This window comes from Syngnathus leptorhynchus, chromosome 14 (assembly GCF_054491065.1).
Source record: "Syngnathus leptorhynchus isolate UIUO chromosome 14, UIUO_Slep, whole genome shotgun sequence".
NCBI lineage: Eukaryota > Metazoa > Chordata > Actinopteri > Syngnathiformes > Syngnathidae > Syngnathus > Syngnathus leptorhynchus.
The window spans coordinates 2,091,670-2,107,450 of NC_141208.1; the positions used below are offsets into that span (position 1 = coordinate 2,091,670).

Genomic DNA, 15,781 nt, shown 5'->3' on the forward strand with positions numbered 1-15,781 from the left:
TTTTGTTTTGTTTTCTTTAGGGTCACCCAGGTAAAGAGGGTCCTCCAGGAGAAAAAGGAGCAGCTGTAAGTGATATTTGGACTTGGTACCATGCCAAATGAATTATGGATTGTGATGTTTTTATGCAAAAATAAATTCACCAATTACTTTCGTAGGCTTACGAACCAGAGAGTTTAATCTTAAATATGTTAAATGGCAATTGACAGAATGACTTGGATTCTTTCAAACTGTCACTTGTTGCCAGGCAGAATTAAAAGGGCACATTTATTTCTGCCCAATGAAAATAATCCAGTCAACTGACAAAACTATTTGGTTGACAACTTGGGGCAGAGAATTCCTCAGCCCACAAAGCTGGAAAAGGCAAAGGCAGCGTTCAGTGACAAAACATACCAGTAAGCTTTTTATTGCAGCTAAATATAACAGCGTTTTTTTTGTTTTTTTTTAGCACGCTGCCATCTGCTGGATATGTAACTTTTTAGATACTTCTGTGAAATCAATAGAAATATATTAAATAAACGAGATTTTTTTGTCCTGGTCCTTAGGGTTTCCCCGGACCAATGGGATCCATCGGCTACCCCGGCCCTCGAGGCGTCAAAGTGAGCGCTCATCACACTTTGGACAAAAACGATAAATACATACAGTAAGTTCAAATGTAACGGCATTTGTACTTTCCTCCAGGGAGCAGAGGGAATCCGAGGCCTTAAAGGTAGCAGAGGAGAAAAGGTAAACATACAGCCAATATATACTAATGCTTTAAATAATGTCATGTCATTTATATTTCTTCATATTTTTGCTGATATTTTTTCATTTATCATTCATTTTAATCATCACTGTTTATTTATTAAGTGTTGAATTTTGTTTATTACCTTAAAGTTTTCAATTATCCTAATTCCCATAAACTCTTAATGTACGTGCTTGTTCATCCGCACGGAAAATAAGGTTTCAGAAGCACGATGCTGCACTTTTTTTTCCCAAACACCAGATGTCAATAGAGGAACAAAGATATTGTGGTTTAGCTGTTTTAATCCAAAACGCCACTAGGGGTCACTATTACGCGTGCTTCCTGTGTTCATGTTCATTGTGCTCTCAACAAACTATACACTATCATCAATATATTGATCGATATCTTCCATCTAGGGAGAAGATGGCTTCCCTGGCTTCAAAGGTGACATGGGCCTGAAGGGCGACAAGGTGATTTATTTTTTTCCCAATGCTGTCAAGTGGGAAGTCTCAAAGATAACCATTGAAGGAAATACTAATGAGAGTTTGTTTTGGGGGTGATCAGGGTGAGGGAGGTGTAACTGGACCCCGAGGTGAGGATGGCCCCGAGGGCCCCAAGGGCACATCAGGACCCAACGGAGATTCCGGTCCCAACGGTCCAGCCGGAGAGAAGGTCAAGCATCCAATCACACGTCAAGATTGAGGTCCAAATGAAAGTTGACTTTGTTTTAAAGATTTTTTTTTTGGGTTCCTTTGTCCTTCAGGGAAAGCTTGGAGTGCCCGGCTTGCCCGGATACCCCGGAAGACAAGGTTCCAAAGTAAGTGCGCTTGATTATTTCATAACATTTGATGAGACATACATTTGATTTGTGTTTAGATTGTGAGTGAATCTTCATTAATCATTTTCTCTTGTGTCTTTCATTCATTATTTTTATTGCTAACGTGTTTCAAGTGGATTTTCGTTGTTTAAATGTCCATGTGTGCCTTTTTAGTTCTTATTTAACCTGTGCAATTTTTCAATTTGCTTTTTGTATTTTTCTTGCAGGGCTCCAATGGTTTCCCCGGTTTTGCCGGCGCCAATGGCGAGAAAGGCGCAAGGGTCGGTTTTGTTTTATGCTCAAAACCATCTTACAGCTCATTTATTTGTTGAACACTTCAATTGATATGAAATTATATATGAAAATATTGTTCTGCTTTGTTGTTGTTTGCGTCTCTGTTTAGGGAGTTCCTGGCAAATCCGGACCTCGAGGCCAACGCGGCCCAACGGTAGGCAATTTCGTGCATCTGAATCATGAATCATTTATGCTGCCCAAACATCAATAACAGTGGTGTATTTTGAATGAGGATCAAATTGCTTAGTGGACATTCATTTTTGACATATTTCCAACGCTGTATTTAGTTCCTCCGATGATGACAGCAATTGTGTGTTTATGTGTATAGGGTCCACGTGGTGGGCGTGGTGCCAGAGGACCTACAGGAAAACCAGGAGCAAAGGTGCTAAGCCAGTTCAATTGTTGACTGTGTGATTTAGTCTAAATGTGATTTTTAATTGCAGGAAGTTAACAGTGTGTTATCTTTTTCTTCTCCCTCAGGGCACCTCAGGCAGTGATGGACCCTCAGGACCACCCGGAGAGAGGGTTAGTGTTACACCTTCTATTTGTTATTTGTATTTTGGTCCAGAACGTGGCGCTACTTTCACCATTGATTTTATTTTATTATTTAAATTAAAATCATGTCTCATGTGATGTAATTTCAATTTACCAACCACTTTTTTTCATTAAAGGGTCCTCAAGGACCACAAGGTCCTGTAGGCTTCCCCGGACCAAAGGGACCCAATGTAAGGAACTGCAATCACGTTCATATTTTATAGTTGTTGTTTTTTTTTCAATTCATTTCTGATGCTGTCTATTTGACTCGTAGGGCCCCGCAGGAAAAGATGGGCTGCCAGGTCACCCAGGACAGAGAGGAGAGACGGTCAGTTAATCCTAATCCTTGTGAATTCCCAATTGACCTTTTGCTAAAGCACATCCCAGGAAATGCTGACTAACCAAAAGCAATCTTTTATCTCATATGCCAGCTGAGATAACAATCTAGCATGATGACTGAACAAAACTGAGCTGTATCTTTCCCTTTTAGGGCTTCCAAGGAAAGACCGGACCACCAGGACCAGGAGGCGTTGTTGGACCTCAAGTATGTCCTTGTTGTGAGATACATACTGTAAAATCTGCTCCAACAGCAGGAAAAAGTAGATGGAAAAGTTTTGAAATGTGTACCGGTACTAACTGAATAACTTTGGTGTTGGTTGTCAGGGTCCAACCGGAGAGACTGGACCTAGTGGAGAGCGAGGACACCCTGGTTCCCCAGGCCCACCCGGTGAGCAAGGTTTGCCAGGCGCTGCCGGAAAAGAGGGTGGAAAGGTAAATAAATGCTTTTCATTATTAAAAAAATAAGGAAGTGTTCTGTTTGGATTGTCACGTTGAAACCTGTGGAAATCTTCTGGAAATCTTTTCATCCATTTTGCTTACCCTCAAGTGTAACATGACTTCACCTCTCTCTACAGGGAGATCCAGGTCCTCAGGGGCCCAGCGGTAAGCCAGGTCCTGCAGGTCTTCGTGGCTTCCAGGGAACAAGGGGTCTTCCAGGAGCCATGGTAAGAATCATTCATTGACATGTAAAAACATACAAACTTAATTGACTTTTTTTTTTTTTAAATTGTCATACAAGTGCAAAAAATAAGCACTTATAAAAAGAATATCTTTTTTTTTCTTTCATGTATTTTCTCCAGTGTAGCTAAGCAAAATATTAGGAACACACACAAGTACCCATACAGTATATTATTTCTAAAACTAAAGCAGAGCAGCACAATATGAGCCAACAATTCTTTTTCAAAACTTTTTGCGTGTGGAATCTTCTGCTCGCTCGGCATTCTTCATGCCCGCCGGCCGGTACTGTCTGAGGCCCGCGAATGAGTTACGGTAATGAAAGCCCTTTATTGCCTTTTGCCTCATGCCTCCTTATATGCAGCAGAGGCCATTACACAGCACTTGCTGCAGAGCCAAGAAGCCAAACTTTCATCCCGAAATAAATGGACCCACAGTTCGAAAACTTTTGATCTAAATGAACCTCAAACGGACACTTGGAAGTTCAAATCAAAACCAGCAGACTTACTGTATCTTTTTGAGGCTTTTTGTATCTTCCCAATTCAGCATCAGCCATCATCAACACCATTTTTTGTGGGACTGACACCAACATCTCCTTTCTGTGTGCTCTCAGGGTCCAGGTGGTTTAAAGGGAGGAGAAGGGCCCCAGGGTGTCGCCGGCCCCATCGTAAGTAATTTACACCGTTTACGTGATTCTTGCGTGTAGTGTTGATACTAATTCCAAATGGAATGTCGGGAAAAGATACTTTCCCTGGTTTGTTACTCGAAAAGGACACCCTCCCCATTAGTAGCTACGCTCAAATTAATAAGTGTGTCTCTTAAAAGCCTCTGAGCCGGCTGAACGGTGGTGAGAAAACTGACTGACATTTTGTCAGCTCGTTAAACGCGGCCTTCCTTCAATTATAGCTCTAAAAGCGCCTCTCCAGCGTCAAGCCATCAGATGACGGCCCATTTGCTGAGATGAAAAGATCATCTGTGAGTGAGCGCCATGAGGCACTTAGCTAAAATCGCTGGGAATATTTTGGGACATTGACTTCCTGCTGCAGCGAGTGTGATTACAACATCCATCGCTCGAGTCTTTTACTTTGACGGCAGGTTTAGCTTGCGGCATATCATCATTTGGACCAAATTTGCCTCCATGCCACCAATAGTGCGACATCTTCTCAAAGTTGGAATCATTCTTTGTTGTGACCGGCATGTTCAATGTGACAGGGTTCCCCAGGTGAGCGAGGCGCGGCCGGCCCCGGAGGTCCCATCGGCCAAACGGGACGCAACGGCCCTCAAGGACCACCAGGAGCTGCTGGCGAAAAGGGAGCTCCTGTAAGTCGCTTTCCCCCACCATTTCATTCTCGTAGGGGATCATATCCTCCATTTCATCCGTCTTTTATGTGTTAGGGAGAAAAAGGTCCCATGGGTCCCGCTGGCCGCGATGGCATCCAAGGTCCCGTCGGTCTTCCCGGTTCGGCCGGACCTCAGGGCCCACCCGGAGAGGACGGTGACAAGGTGGGTGGAAAGTAGTCCTCGTCACGTACGCCGCAGACAATCGATTAAGTGCAAAAACTCACTTCAAGGTTGTTGTGGAGGCCAATTAGATTGGAATCTCTGGAGAAATTGTTACCTAGCCAGCCGCGGTCATGGTGACTTTGAAAAGTATATTTTGAAGATCTTGTGTCGTCCCGCAGGGAGAGGTTGGCGGACCTGGACAGAAGGGAGGCAAAGGAGACAAAGGCGAACTTGTAAGTCCCTCGCTTTTTTATAAAATATTCATTTGCTTGAACATATAAGGATGTGTCATTGTCCTCAACTCTCTAACTGCTCTTTTGTCAGGGTCCACCAGGCCCCAGTGGTCTTCAGGGTGTGATCGGAGCTCCTGGTCCAGCTGTGAGTACCACATCCTATTCTTGCCGATGAGTAAATGATACAGCGAAAATCTTGGCTGCAAAATGGAACACCCAAGGAATCAGGCTTGATAAATCAGAATAAAAAGAAAATTCTAACGCCAGACTAATTGCCAAGCCGTGGCTGGAGAAATTCACTCCCAGTGTACATTAGCACGCATTTTGAAAACTCTGCAGCTAATGAAAGACTCACTTGATTATGCAATCCCCTCTTTTGAAGACCCAACCATTTAGATACAAGCAATCAAAAAGTAACATTTGCATAATAAATCCCATTTGAATTGCTTCAGTTGATTTCAGAGTTTTGTCCCACACCCAGGAAACTTTTTAATAAGCCTCGCTGAAATTGTTATCATAAAAATAACACAGATGCACATCAGCATGCCAAAGCTGTCAATCTGGTGCTGGCGAGGGAGAAAAAAAAACGCCTCAGCACATCTAATGTCGGCGAGCCGCCAAACACGCTCGCCCGCCTCATTAACGTGAAGGCTTTCGGCAATAAGGGATGACCTGAAGGGAGGGGTGAGCATAACAAGCGGCACGATCTGGTAAATGCTTTAGAAGCCAAAAGTCGGCATCCGCGAGAGGCGAAAATGACAAAAATAAACACTGGCCGAGAGCAGGTAGCACGCCTGAGCTGAACCAGCGATTAGTGAACATTGGTTTGTCCGTTCAAATCAACATCGTCCGCGCTCCATTTGCTGCGCTACTGCAAGAACGCTGTTGATTATTATTCGGAAACTTTAACAAGGTTCTTGCTAAGGTCAGGCCAAGTAGTTTTAGAGATCAAATATTTTTTCCTTCTAAGTTTTTGGGTGGGCAGCATTCAGTAATTGTAGGAGAAACATTTCAAACTTTAGGAGAATAAAGTTATCTTGTCTTATTTTGTCAATTTTTACCATTTATAAAGTTGCCAAAAAAAACCTCATTTTTGGAGAACTTTTTTCCAGAGTAAAGATGTAGTTTTTTCTGACTTTTAGCAAAAGATTTTTGATAATTTCTCGTTAAGGGAACCATCCGCCCTGATTGAACATATTTCTGTATTGTAATGTTCTTATTGGCGACTCCATAACCTTGAATATGTCATTTGGGCCTCGTGTAGGGCAGCGATGGCGAAGCCGGCCCCCGAGGACAACAGGGAATGTTTGGCCAGAAAGGAGACGAAGGATCCAGAGGCTTCCCCGGTCTTCCGGGACCGGTCGGACTACAGGTAACCTTATTTAGATATACGTACCTCCCGTCGTTTGTTTCCTGAACACAAATGACTTCCTGCAAATGACATTTCATCTCATTTACATTTACATGACTTTGGGAAAAAAAACAACTGCATTATTTATTCATGAAGCCTGGCTCCTGGTTAACTAATGTTTGTTTCCCTCTGCTTAGAATACTGCAGGCTGTTACAAATCAATCAGCGCTAACGTAGCGCCTGGCGTCTTGCCAAGCCGTTGTTAGGCCTGAAGTTGGTTTTACACAGGGGAAACATTTCTCTTCCACAATGACAGTACAGGGATACCTTATAACTCGCTACCTGGCTCGTTGCTTGGGCGAGAAACTAACAGAAGTTAGTTCATTTTGCAATCACAAAAAAATGACAAATGAAACAAAAAATATATAGAATTAAAATTTTTGGATGAAATAAGGTTAACTTTTATTTCAACAGGAATTATTATTAATTATTTTTCATTATGTTAGAGCTGTATAAAGATGAAGCAGACTCACCTCTTGCAAAGGACATTTCTATGAAAAGAAACTTGAATATTTCAAAGTTCATTACCGCCATACCCGGCGCGGCCCCGCCGGCCAGCCGGCCAGTGGGGCCTAATAACATCGTTATTCAGTCTAATTGACTTTTAATAGGGCCTCCTGCACTCCTCTGATCTCCCCTCTTTTAATTAAGAATGCCCTTCAGTAGATGTCCACTCAACTCAGAGCATGAGGCTAATGATTTTTTCACTGTGGGCTGTGAATAAATAGATGAATTTTTTTTCTCTCATCTAGCTGAATATTTGGTGCCGGATGTGAAGAGGGTGGACGTATCAAAGCATTTGTAAACACACACTTTATAGGTTTTCCAAAGAGTGCATCTTTCTAATCCATTAGTGCGTCCATGTCGTTATTTATCGACCCGCGCGCTATAAGATGCGTTTGACTGTCTGTGCTGGCCAAACCTCAGGTCATTATGATTTAGCCTCTTAGATAAGAACATTTGCAAAATCATTCTGTTATTATTGCTTGTTTCTTAGCAGGAATTAAAGTCACTGGTCGCTTTATGGGAAAATAATTGCCAGAAGGGTCAAACACTGACTTAGCGATCAAATGCTAAGTTGACATTATCGTGATGATAAAATAATGATGATTATTTTTTTATTGCCCGACACTTCTCTAACAAACGACTCTCACCTCTTCCAGGGTTTGCCCGGCCCTCCAGGCGAGAAGGGAGAGAACGGAGACGTTGGAGCCATGGTGAGTGTTTGAGAATTAAATGCATTTTTCTATTTCATAATAATAATAATAATGTAAATGCCTATCTTTTAACAGGGTCCTCCTGGACAACCAGGCCCCCGCGGCCCCCAGGGACCAGGTGGAGCCAGTGTAAGTTTGTTTTCTTTGTTGTAAAATTCAACACTTTTATTGCTATTATTGCTTCACTGTAAAGTATCCTACATCCACAGGGAGCTCAAGGCCCCCCCGGTGGAATTGGAGGACCAGGAGCTGTCGGTGAGAAGGTGAGCAGGTTTTCCACGTATTGTATTATATTGTGAGGATGTACAATCCAATAAGACAAATTCTTGCGTTTCGTTCAACAGGGAGAAACTGGAGAGGCCGGCAACCCAGGATCACCCGGAGAGCCAGGTTCAGTCGTAAGTCCTTTCCGCACCAATTTCGAATGTCATTTTAGATACTGTGAATGGTGTTAAAGTATCAGTATGACCCTTTTTTTCTTGTTCAGGGCCTCCGAGGAGAAAGCGGAGAGAAGGGAGAAGCTGGACCTCCTGGAGCTGCAGGACCTGCCGGGGCCCGCGGACCATCCGGAGATGACGGTCCCAAGGGTAACCCTGTATGTGCGACCCGTTTGACATCACCACAATTTTTTAAGTTAAAATGCTGAGACATTTTTTCACTGGCTCTGCAGGGCCCTGTTGGCTTCCCAGGAGACCATGGTCCCCCTGGTGAGCCCGGTGTCGCTGTAAGTATTAAATCATTTCTAGGCGGTGGTGTTTGCTAAAACACCAATGTGGTCATGACCCATTATTCTGCACCATATATTTTGTGGTGCAACAAATTTGCACTGATTTGAATGTTTGGGAAAATGTCTCATTTAGGGCCTTGACGGTTTAGGAGGTGACAAGGGAGACGATGGGGAGCCCGGTCAAAAGGTACGTTGTGTCACGTCTGAAGATAAATTATCAACATGTAGGTTACAATTTTTTTTCTTACTCTATTTAGGGTCCCCCAGGTCCTTCTGGCGAGGCCGGCGTACCAGGACCTCCCGGCAAACGGGTGAGGAGACAATTTTAAAGATAGGCGATGTAGATTTTCGATGTGTGCCAAATGCGTGCACACGTTTTGATGATGGCCCCTAATAGAACATGACAACACAAGCGTGCTGTTGACCTGAGGCTGTTTGGACAGCTTTTAGCTTTTAGCATGTTTAGAACATAATGGGAAATCTCTTTCAAGGTCACCGCTCGCACGGGCCGGCATAAATGACAGCGGCATCAATAATTGCGTGTGTGTTTATCCCCCTGAAGGGACCCATTGGACCAGCAGGACAGGAAGGACGACAAGGAGAGAAGGGTTCCAAGGTAAAATGTGGATTTAAGAGCAATAGAAATGCCTATTAGCATTTGATCAGTCCTTGTTAGAAATAATACCTGACAATTTTAACCCCCTATGATCTCACTATGATAGGATGCCTAATGTTAGCATGCCTACTGTTAGTATTTAATCAATTCTCACAATAGTATTCAAAATGCCTAAAAAATGCCTTTACTACATGAACACTCTTTTTTTTTCCCCCCACAGGGAGAGGCTGGAGCCGAAGGACCTCCTGGAAAGACCGGTCCTGTGGGAGCCCAAGGGCCCACCGGAAAGAATGGTGCCGAGGGTCTTCGAGGAATCCCCGGCCCTGTTGTGAGTCTTGAGTTTTGATTTATGAAAGACTGGTTGTGATGAGGATTAAACTCTTAATGTTATCCGCATCTGATGGACATGCTATATTATTTCATCTTAGGGCGAGCAAGGACTTCCTGGTGCTTCTGGAAAAGATGGACCTCCTGGACCTCTTGTAAGTTTTTAAAAATAGCTCAATGCAGGGTTTTTTTTTTCTACTGCCATTCACACTCATCCTTCTCACTGTCCACAGGGACCACCCGGACTTCCTGGTATGAAAGGCGACTCTGGATTCAAGGGAGAGAAGGTAAGATGCTAATGTTTATTATCGCTAATCCCATTCGAAAGAATAATTCACATATAGTATGGAATTATTTTATTTTATTCAGTAAGTTTGTTTTGATTCCTTCACGGACAGGGTCACCCCGGTCTCATCGGTCTCATCGGACCGCCTGGAGACTTTGGAGAGAAGGGAGACAGAGGTCTGCCTGGACCACAGGGCCTTGCTGGTGGCAAGGGTGAAGCTGTGAGTTCATATTAGATTGACTTCTCAAACAATGTCTGTCATCACATTCTAATGTATAGTTTTGTGCCTACCCTTAGGGTATTGTGGGTCCTCAAGGACCTCTTGGCCCTCCTGGTCCTCCGGGTATTCCTGTAAGTTGTTTTTTCTTACCCTTTTCACCTTCATATTTACTCATCTCAACTGCTTTATTTATTTATTTTTTACTAGGGAACTTATGGACAAAAAGGCTCCAAGGGATCAAACGTAAGTTGAATTTTAAACAATCACTCACCCCTCATTCCAGATAATGGATTATTTTTAAAGTGTTTGTGATGCTGCTTTTTTTGCCTCCAGGGTGGAGCAGGTCAAAAAGGAGACCCTGGAGTGATGGGACCACCTGGACCTCCTGTAAGTTTCTCTTGTTTTAGTGTGTCAAAAAAAAACAATCTAATGAGCTAGCTCAAGAAATGAACAAATCAGTCTTCACTCAAATGCTGGACAAAATATATTAGCATTACTGTTAGCATTTGACATCAACACTAAAAACACCAAACGTTTTTCTTGTGCCCCACAGGGCCCAGCGGGCGACATCATCCAGTCGCTGCCAATGATGCACGTGTCAAGGAAGAACAAGCGGCACGCCGAAGAGCAGGCGGACGAGGCGGCGGACGACTACAGCGTGGACGGCCTGGCTATGGAGGATGTTTTCGGATCACTCAACAACCTCAAGCAGGACATCGAGCGCATGAAGTTCCCTCTGGGTACCGCCGACAACCCCGCCCGCACCTGCAACGACCTGCGCCTCAGCCAGCCTGACTTCCCTGATGGTAGGTGATCGTCATCCTAGCATGAGCGGCGTGAACAATTTTTGCCAATATAGCGAGGTTTTTTTTTTTATCTTCATGCTTCAGGTGAATACTGGATCGATCCCAACCAGGGCTGCATCGGAGACGCCATCAAAGTGTTCTGCAACTTTACGGCGGGCGGCGAGACGTGTATCAACCCAGACAAGAAGTCCTCAGGGGTGAGTGTCGGAACGGAACGTGCCGCGGTGTGAAGACACCGCAGTGACCCTCGGCGCGTGTTCTCCTTGTCCTCCGCAGGTCAGAATATCCAACTGGCCCAAGGAGACGCCCGGTTCCTGGTTCAGTGAATTCAAACGTGGAAAAATTGTAAGTCAAACTTGAAGACTCTCTTCAGAAATAGCAGAATGGTAGCATGATCGGATATTGACTTGATCTTTCACCTGCAGCTCAACTACATGGACGTGGCCGACAACAGTATTAACGCAGTGCAGATGACCTTCCTGAAGCTTCTGAGCTCATCGGCTCGCCAGAACTTTTCCTACGTGTGCCATCAGTCGGCGGCGTGGTACGACGCCAAGACCGACAGCTACGATAAGGCTCTGCGCTTCCTGGGCTCCAACGACGAGGAGATGTCGTACGACAACAGTCCCTTCATCAAGCCGCTCCTCGATGGCTGCGCTGTAAGTCCTCCACAACAAAACAATATTCTAAGCTTCATTTCAATTGGTAACAACTGTAATTGGAAAATAAACTTTCAAACCAAATTTGAATTTGGAATGTGAAAGGCTAACTTTGACGTGTGGTGTGTGCAGTCCAAGCAGGGCTACTCCAAGACGGTTTTGGAGATCAACACCCCTCGCATCGACCAGCTGCCCATCCTGGACGTCATGCTCAACGACTTTGGCGACTCTAACCAGAGGTTCGGCTTCGAAGTCGGCCCCGTCTGCTTCCTCGGCTAGACCCCTGCCCCCTCTGAAACCCCTCCCGACCCCTGCCTCCCACTTTAAGCCCCTTGCCCCCCTGCCGTCCCCCCCCTCTTCCCCCACTGACGGACAGGGTCGGACGGCGCAAAGCAAAGAAGATGTGGCGAGTGTCGTCGTGGCAACCCTCCGTGGGGTCGCAATCACATGACTGAGAAGTTAGAGAAAATAAAAAAAGGACTTTTGATAGCGTGGTGGGCGGACGCGCTCGACCACAGATGTGCGTATGCGCAAAACACTCAAGGTGCTACACAAATTGCTTTTTGATGAAACTGTAATTATTATAATAATTATTATTATTTTGTACAATATTGTGCCTTTCTGAATCCACCACCATTAAGAGACTTTGCATGTGTCCCAGCTCGTAAATTTTGTTCCCTGTTAAAGTGTTAAGAAAATATCCGACCCAGACGTACAGCACGTTTGAACAAATTTGTAAGTATCAAAAAGTTTGTAAATAAAATTATGACAGCAGGCAAAAGTGCAACACAAAAGACATAGTATTTTTTATTGACCCTTTGGGAAGTCGAGCCATAATAAAAAGTAATATAAATATTTTCCAAAAGTTCTTATTCTGTATACCTCAAACAAACGTGGGCCATAGTCGTTTGTTCTAGAATACATTTTTTTGCAAAGAGAAATGTTCTTTGGTGTTAATTTACCACCCAAAAAGCCTTTGTTGACTTATTGTGTGCCTTTTAAAAATATTAAAACTGGATTCTGAAACTGGATGTTAATATTGGTCCGTTTTTTTCCCCCCCACCCGAGATAAAGAATACAAGCCTGTGAATGTTATTATCTTTCTCCAAGTGGGAGGAACTGAGCTTGCACCGTTCGTAAGCAAAAAAATATCGCAAGTCGAGGACCTGTTCCCGACGGTGATGGGCTGCGCACGCGCGTGCAGCCTCCTCTTGACTTGGACGCAGCGTCGCAAAGCGGAGACAACAGAGCCAAGTCACGAGTGGACCACCTTTGGCTCGGCGCTGCTACCTTTTTTTTCTTCTCCACTCTACCCGTTGTTTTTTTTTTATTTGTGTGTGACTGATGAAAAAAAAAAATAGGCGAGGCAATTATTATTATTATTTTTTTGTTTGCTTGAAATTGAATTGTTTGTATTTCTTCACGTCAGGAGATGCGGACGCCGTCTCCGTTTGTGTCTGTCCTTGTGTTGCTGCTGTTTGGCTACTGGCCGCCTGTGGTGAGTTCAATGACACCTCCAAATGACAGGTCAAAATTATTATTTTTAATAATAATTCTTTTTTTTAATATGGATAATGCTTTCTACTGCTGCTTAATTTGTATGTTATGGTAAACATCTTTTGATGAAATGTAGTTTTCATTTTTCTTATTTATTTTGTAAATTTATTTATTTCAGCTTTTTTTCTAATTGTTTTATGATTGTACTAAAGAGTCTACTAACTGCTAATTGATTTGTTATCTTGACCCATTTCGATGCTTTACAAGTTTATGTTTTTTAATCTAACTTAATTATATGGATTTTGTTAATAAAAGATCAGCATATTTTATTGTTTTTCAAAAATCGTAACTGGGGGGAGGCTAATGTTGCGTGCCTGATGGGAGCTATTAAACCATATAGTGTATGCAACTTCTTTAGTGCGCTGGACTCTCACCCCAACGACCCGAATTCAAATCCCGGTGGGACCAAACAACTATTTTATCATGGAAAAATTTGCAACACAGGGGTTAGGGTTGGTTAGGGTTATTTGCTCTAACCCTTATCCCTAACCCAAAACCCTAGCCCTGAACCAAACCCTAGCTCTAACCCAAAACCCTAGCTCTGACCCTAGCTCTGACCCTAATCCTTAACCCAAAACCCTAACCCAAAACCCTAGCCCTAACCCTAGCTCTGACTCTAACCCTAATCCCTAACTCTAGCCCTAGCCCTAAACCTACCTCTGACCCTAACCCAAAACCCTAACCCTAAGTGTCTCACCTGTGCCAATCCTAGCCCGGGTAAATCCAGAAGGGCATCCAGTGTATAAACTGTGCCAAACACTTCTCATGTGAATCATCTGAACAATCACGGGCATTTCGCTATGGCCGAAAGAAGCCTACACCAATGTGACTTTGTGCGTGTGTGTCCAAGCAGACCACTGTGGGGCAGCGGGAGGGCTGGCAAGTGTTCGGTTCTGCCCAGGATGCCGCCGGCCGCTGTGTGTGCACGGTGGTGGCACCCGGGCAGAGTCTGTGCTCCCGGGATGCCAAAGAACGCCAGCTGCGACAACTCCTGGAGAAGGCATGTGGAAACGCTCATGCACACACAAATGAATAGACGCTGAGTCATTTTCTGTGCTGGCAAATTCGAATGTCTTTATTTGCGTCAGTGTGAAGAGACATTGAACCGACTGAATGAGGTATCAGGAATGAATGAATGGATGACATGAATCCTTAGTTAAACGTTGTTTCCAAGCAGGTCCAGAACATGTCTCAGTCCATGGAGGTTCTGAACTTGCGTACTCAGCGAGACTTTCAGTACATTGTGAGGATGGAAAGCCTCATTAAAAGTCTGCGCTCCAAGTTCAGACAGATGGACTCTGACAGGAGGACGCTAGCAACCAAAAACTTCCAGGTACTTTACAGTCCGTCCCACATTCCCACCTCAAACACTAGAAGATTCCCATGCGTATTCCTGATGTCTTTTCAGGAGCTGAAGGAGAAGATGGACTCACTCCAGCCACTGATCCCCGTGCTGGAGCAGTACAAGACGGATGCCCAGATCGTTTCCCAGTTCAAGGATGAGATCAGGAATCTGTCAGCTGTCTTGCTGACCGTGCAAGAACAGATGGGAACTTTTGACTATGACGAGCTCAACAAGAAAGTCCTCAACTTGGAAAACCGCCTGAGGAGCTGCATGAGCAAACTCAGTCAGTTGGGGGCTCACCATCATACATTGTCACATTTTTCTTAGAATTTCTGTGGGGGTGCGTATTCATGTTTATGTGTGTGTGCAGCATGCGGCAAGCTGCTGAAGATCAGCAGCCCGCTCACAGTGAAGACCTCCGGGACCAGGTTCGGCGCATGGATGACAGACCCGCAAGCCTCTCCTGAAAACATCAAAGTCAGTGAGGCAGACTTCGGAAATTTCTCTTGGCAGGACTTTTTCTTGGCAAGAACATTAAGAAGAGTATTCTTCTCCTTTCAGTGCATAACTTTTCCAGATTATTTTTTTTAATTTCTAATAAAAGCTTTTTCTCAGCAACTTTCTTCTGACGTCTTTTTTGCTGGCCTCTCTCCGCAGGTTTGGTACATGGACGGCTACACCAACAACAAGGTCGTCAAGCAGTACAATTCCATGGCGGACTTTGTGTCAGGCGTGGAGTCCCGCACATACATCTTGCCCTTCAAGTGGGCGGGCACCAACCACGTGGTATACAACGGCTCGCTGTACTACAACAAAATGCAAAGCAACATCATCGTGCGCTACAGCCTGGAGACGTCCCGCGTGCTGACCCAGAGGGCGTTGGACTCGGCCGGCTTCCACAACGTCTACCCGTACACGTGGGGCGGCTTCTCCGACATTGACCTGATGGCTGACGAGTTGGGCCTCTGGGCCGTCTACGCCACCAACCGCAACGCCGGCAACGTGGTTCTGAGCCGCCTGGACCCAGACACCTTGCGGCCGCTCAACACCTGGAACACCGAGTACTCCAAGCGCAACGCCGGCGAGGCCTTCATGATCTGCGGCACGCTCTACATCACCAACTCGCACTTGACAGGCGCCAAGGTGTACTACGCCTACTCTACCCGGACGTCCGCGTACGAGTATATCGACATCCCATTTCACAACCAGTACTTCCACATGTCCATGCTGGACTACAACGCCCGCGAGCAAGCCCTCTACGGTTGGAACAATGGACACCAGGTGCTCTTCAATGTCACGCTTTTCCACATCATCAAAACCGACAACGACGCCTAAACGCAAACATGTGGTGCTGATATGGATTTATTAAGTCCAATACCGATATTTGGCAGAGTAATGAATTATCTGATGATTCATTTGGAAATATGTTATTCTTGTTCTTTATTAAACATAATATTGTTCTTCCTCACACTTTTTGTCCTGCATCTCCTTACA

General features: G+C 44.6%; 2 protein-coding genes across 4 annotated transcripts in view; both read left to right on the top strand.

The window, feature by feature from the left end:
- LOC147045895 (collagen alpha-1(XI) chain-like) overlaps window positions 1–12,409 on the top strand; it is a 33,637-nt gene extending 21,228 nt beyond the window's left edge. The window contains exons 28-69 of the mRNA XM_085930200.1: window positions 21–65; window positions 543–596; window positions 679–723; window positions 1,138–1,191; window positions 1,286–1,393; window positions 1,485–1,538; window positions 1,766–1,819; window positions 1,942–1,986; window positions 2,161–2,214; window positions 2,313–2,357; window positions 2,504–2,557; window positions 2,641–2,694; window positions 2,857–2,910; window positions 3,030–3,137; window positions 3,281–3,370; window positions 3,994–4,047; window positions 4,593–4,700; window positions 4,776–4,883; window positions 5,063–5,116; window positions 5,208–5,261; window positions 6,381–6,488; window positions 7,691–7,744; window positions 7,820–7,873; window positions 7,954–8,007; window positions 8,089–8,142; window positions 8,232–8,339; window positions 8,415–8,468; window positions 8,605–8,658; window positions 8,729–8,782; window positions 9,034–9,087; window positions 9,308–9,415; window positions 9,516–9,569; window positions 9,648–9,701; window positions 9,813–9,920; window positions 9,998–10,051; window positions 10,128–10,163; window positions 10,254–10,307; window positions 10,474–10,726; window positions 10,811–10,923; window positions 11,003–11,071; window positions 11,152–11,385; window positions 11,518–12,409. Coding sequence (XP_085786326.1) covers window positions 21–65; window positions 543–596; window positions 679–723; window positions 1,138–1,191; window positions 1,286–1,393; window positions 1,485–1,538; window positions 1,766–1,819; window positions 1,942–1,986; window positions 2,161–2,214; window positions 2,313–2,357; window positions 2,504–2,557; window positions 2,641–2,694; window positions 2,857–2,910; window positions 3,030–3,137; window positions 3,281–3,370; window positions 3,994–4,047; window positions 4,593–4,700; window positions 4,776–4,883; window positions 5,063–5,116; window positions 5,208–5,261; window positions 6,381–6,488; window positions 7,691–7,744; window positions 7,820–7,873; window positions 7,954–8,007; window positions 8,089–8,142; window positions 8,232–8,339; window positions 8,415–8,468; window positions 8,605–8,658; window positions 8,729–8,782; window positions 9,034–9,087; window positions 9,308–9,415; window positions 9,516–9,569; window positions 9,648–9,701; window positions 9,813–9,920; window positions 9,998–10,051; window positions 10,128–10,163; window positions 10,254–10,307; window positions 10,474–10,726; window positions 10,811–10,923; window positions 11,003–11,071; window positions 11,152–11,385; window positions 11,518–11,664 — 3,228 coding nt within the window. The 3' untranslated portion in view covers window positions 11,665–12,409. The remainder of the gene's footprint in view (window positions 1–20; window positions 66–542; window positions 597–678; window positions 724–1,137; window positions 1,192–1,285; window positions 1,394–1,484; window positions 1,539–1,765; window positions 1,820–1,941; window positions 1,987–2,160; window positions 2,215–2,312; window positions 2,358–2,503; window positions 2,558–2,640; window positions 2,695–2,856; window positions 2,911–3,029; window positions 3,138–3,280; window positions 3,371–3,993; window positions 4,048–4,592; window positions 4,701–4,775; window positions 4,884–5,062; window positions 5,117–5,207; window positions 5,262–6,380; window positions 6,489–7,690; window positions 7,745–7,819; window positions 7,874–7,953; window positions 8,008–8,088; window positions 8,143–8,231; window positions 8,340–8,414; window positions 8,469–8,604; window positions 8,659–8,728; window positions 8,783–9,033; window positions 9,088–9,307; window positions 9,416–9,515; window positions 9,570–9,647; window positions 9,702–9,812; window positions 9,921–9,997; window positions 10,052–10,127; window positions 10,164–10,253; window positions 10,308–10,473; window positions 10,727–10,810; window positions 10,924–11,002; window positions 11,072–11,151; window positions 11,386–11,517) is intronic.
- Window positions 12,410–12,817: 408 nt separating this feature from the next.
- LOC147045896 (noelin-3-like) lies at window positions 12,818–15,622 on the top strand. 3 transcript variants are annotated; one of them, XM_085930006.1, is made up of 6 exons: window positions 12,818–12,883; window positions 13,793–13,942; window positions 14,120–14,275; window positions 14,351–14,570; window positions 14,658–14,764; window positions 14,945–15,622. In XM_085930006.1, the coding sequence occupies exons 1-6, from the start codon at window positions 12,818–12,820 to the stop codon at window positions 15,620–15,622; spliced, it is 1,377 nt and encodes a 458-aa protein (XP_085786132.1). The 3 variants fall into 3 exon arrangements, with proteins under 3 accessions (XP_085786132.1, XP_085786133.1, XP_085786134.1); XM_085930007.1 differs by having other exon boundaries at window positions 13,796–13,942; XM_085930008.1 differs by having other exon boundaries at window positions 12,818–12,880.
- Window positions 15,623–15,781: the final 159 nt, after the last annotated feature.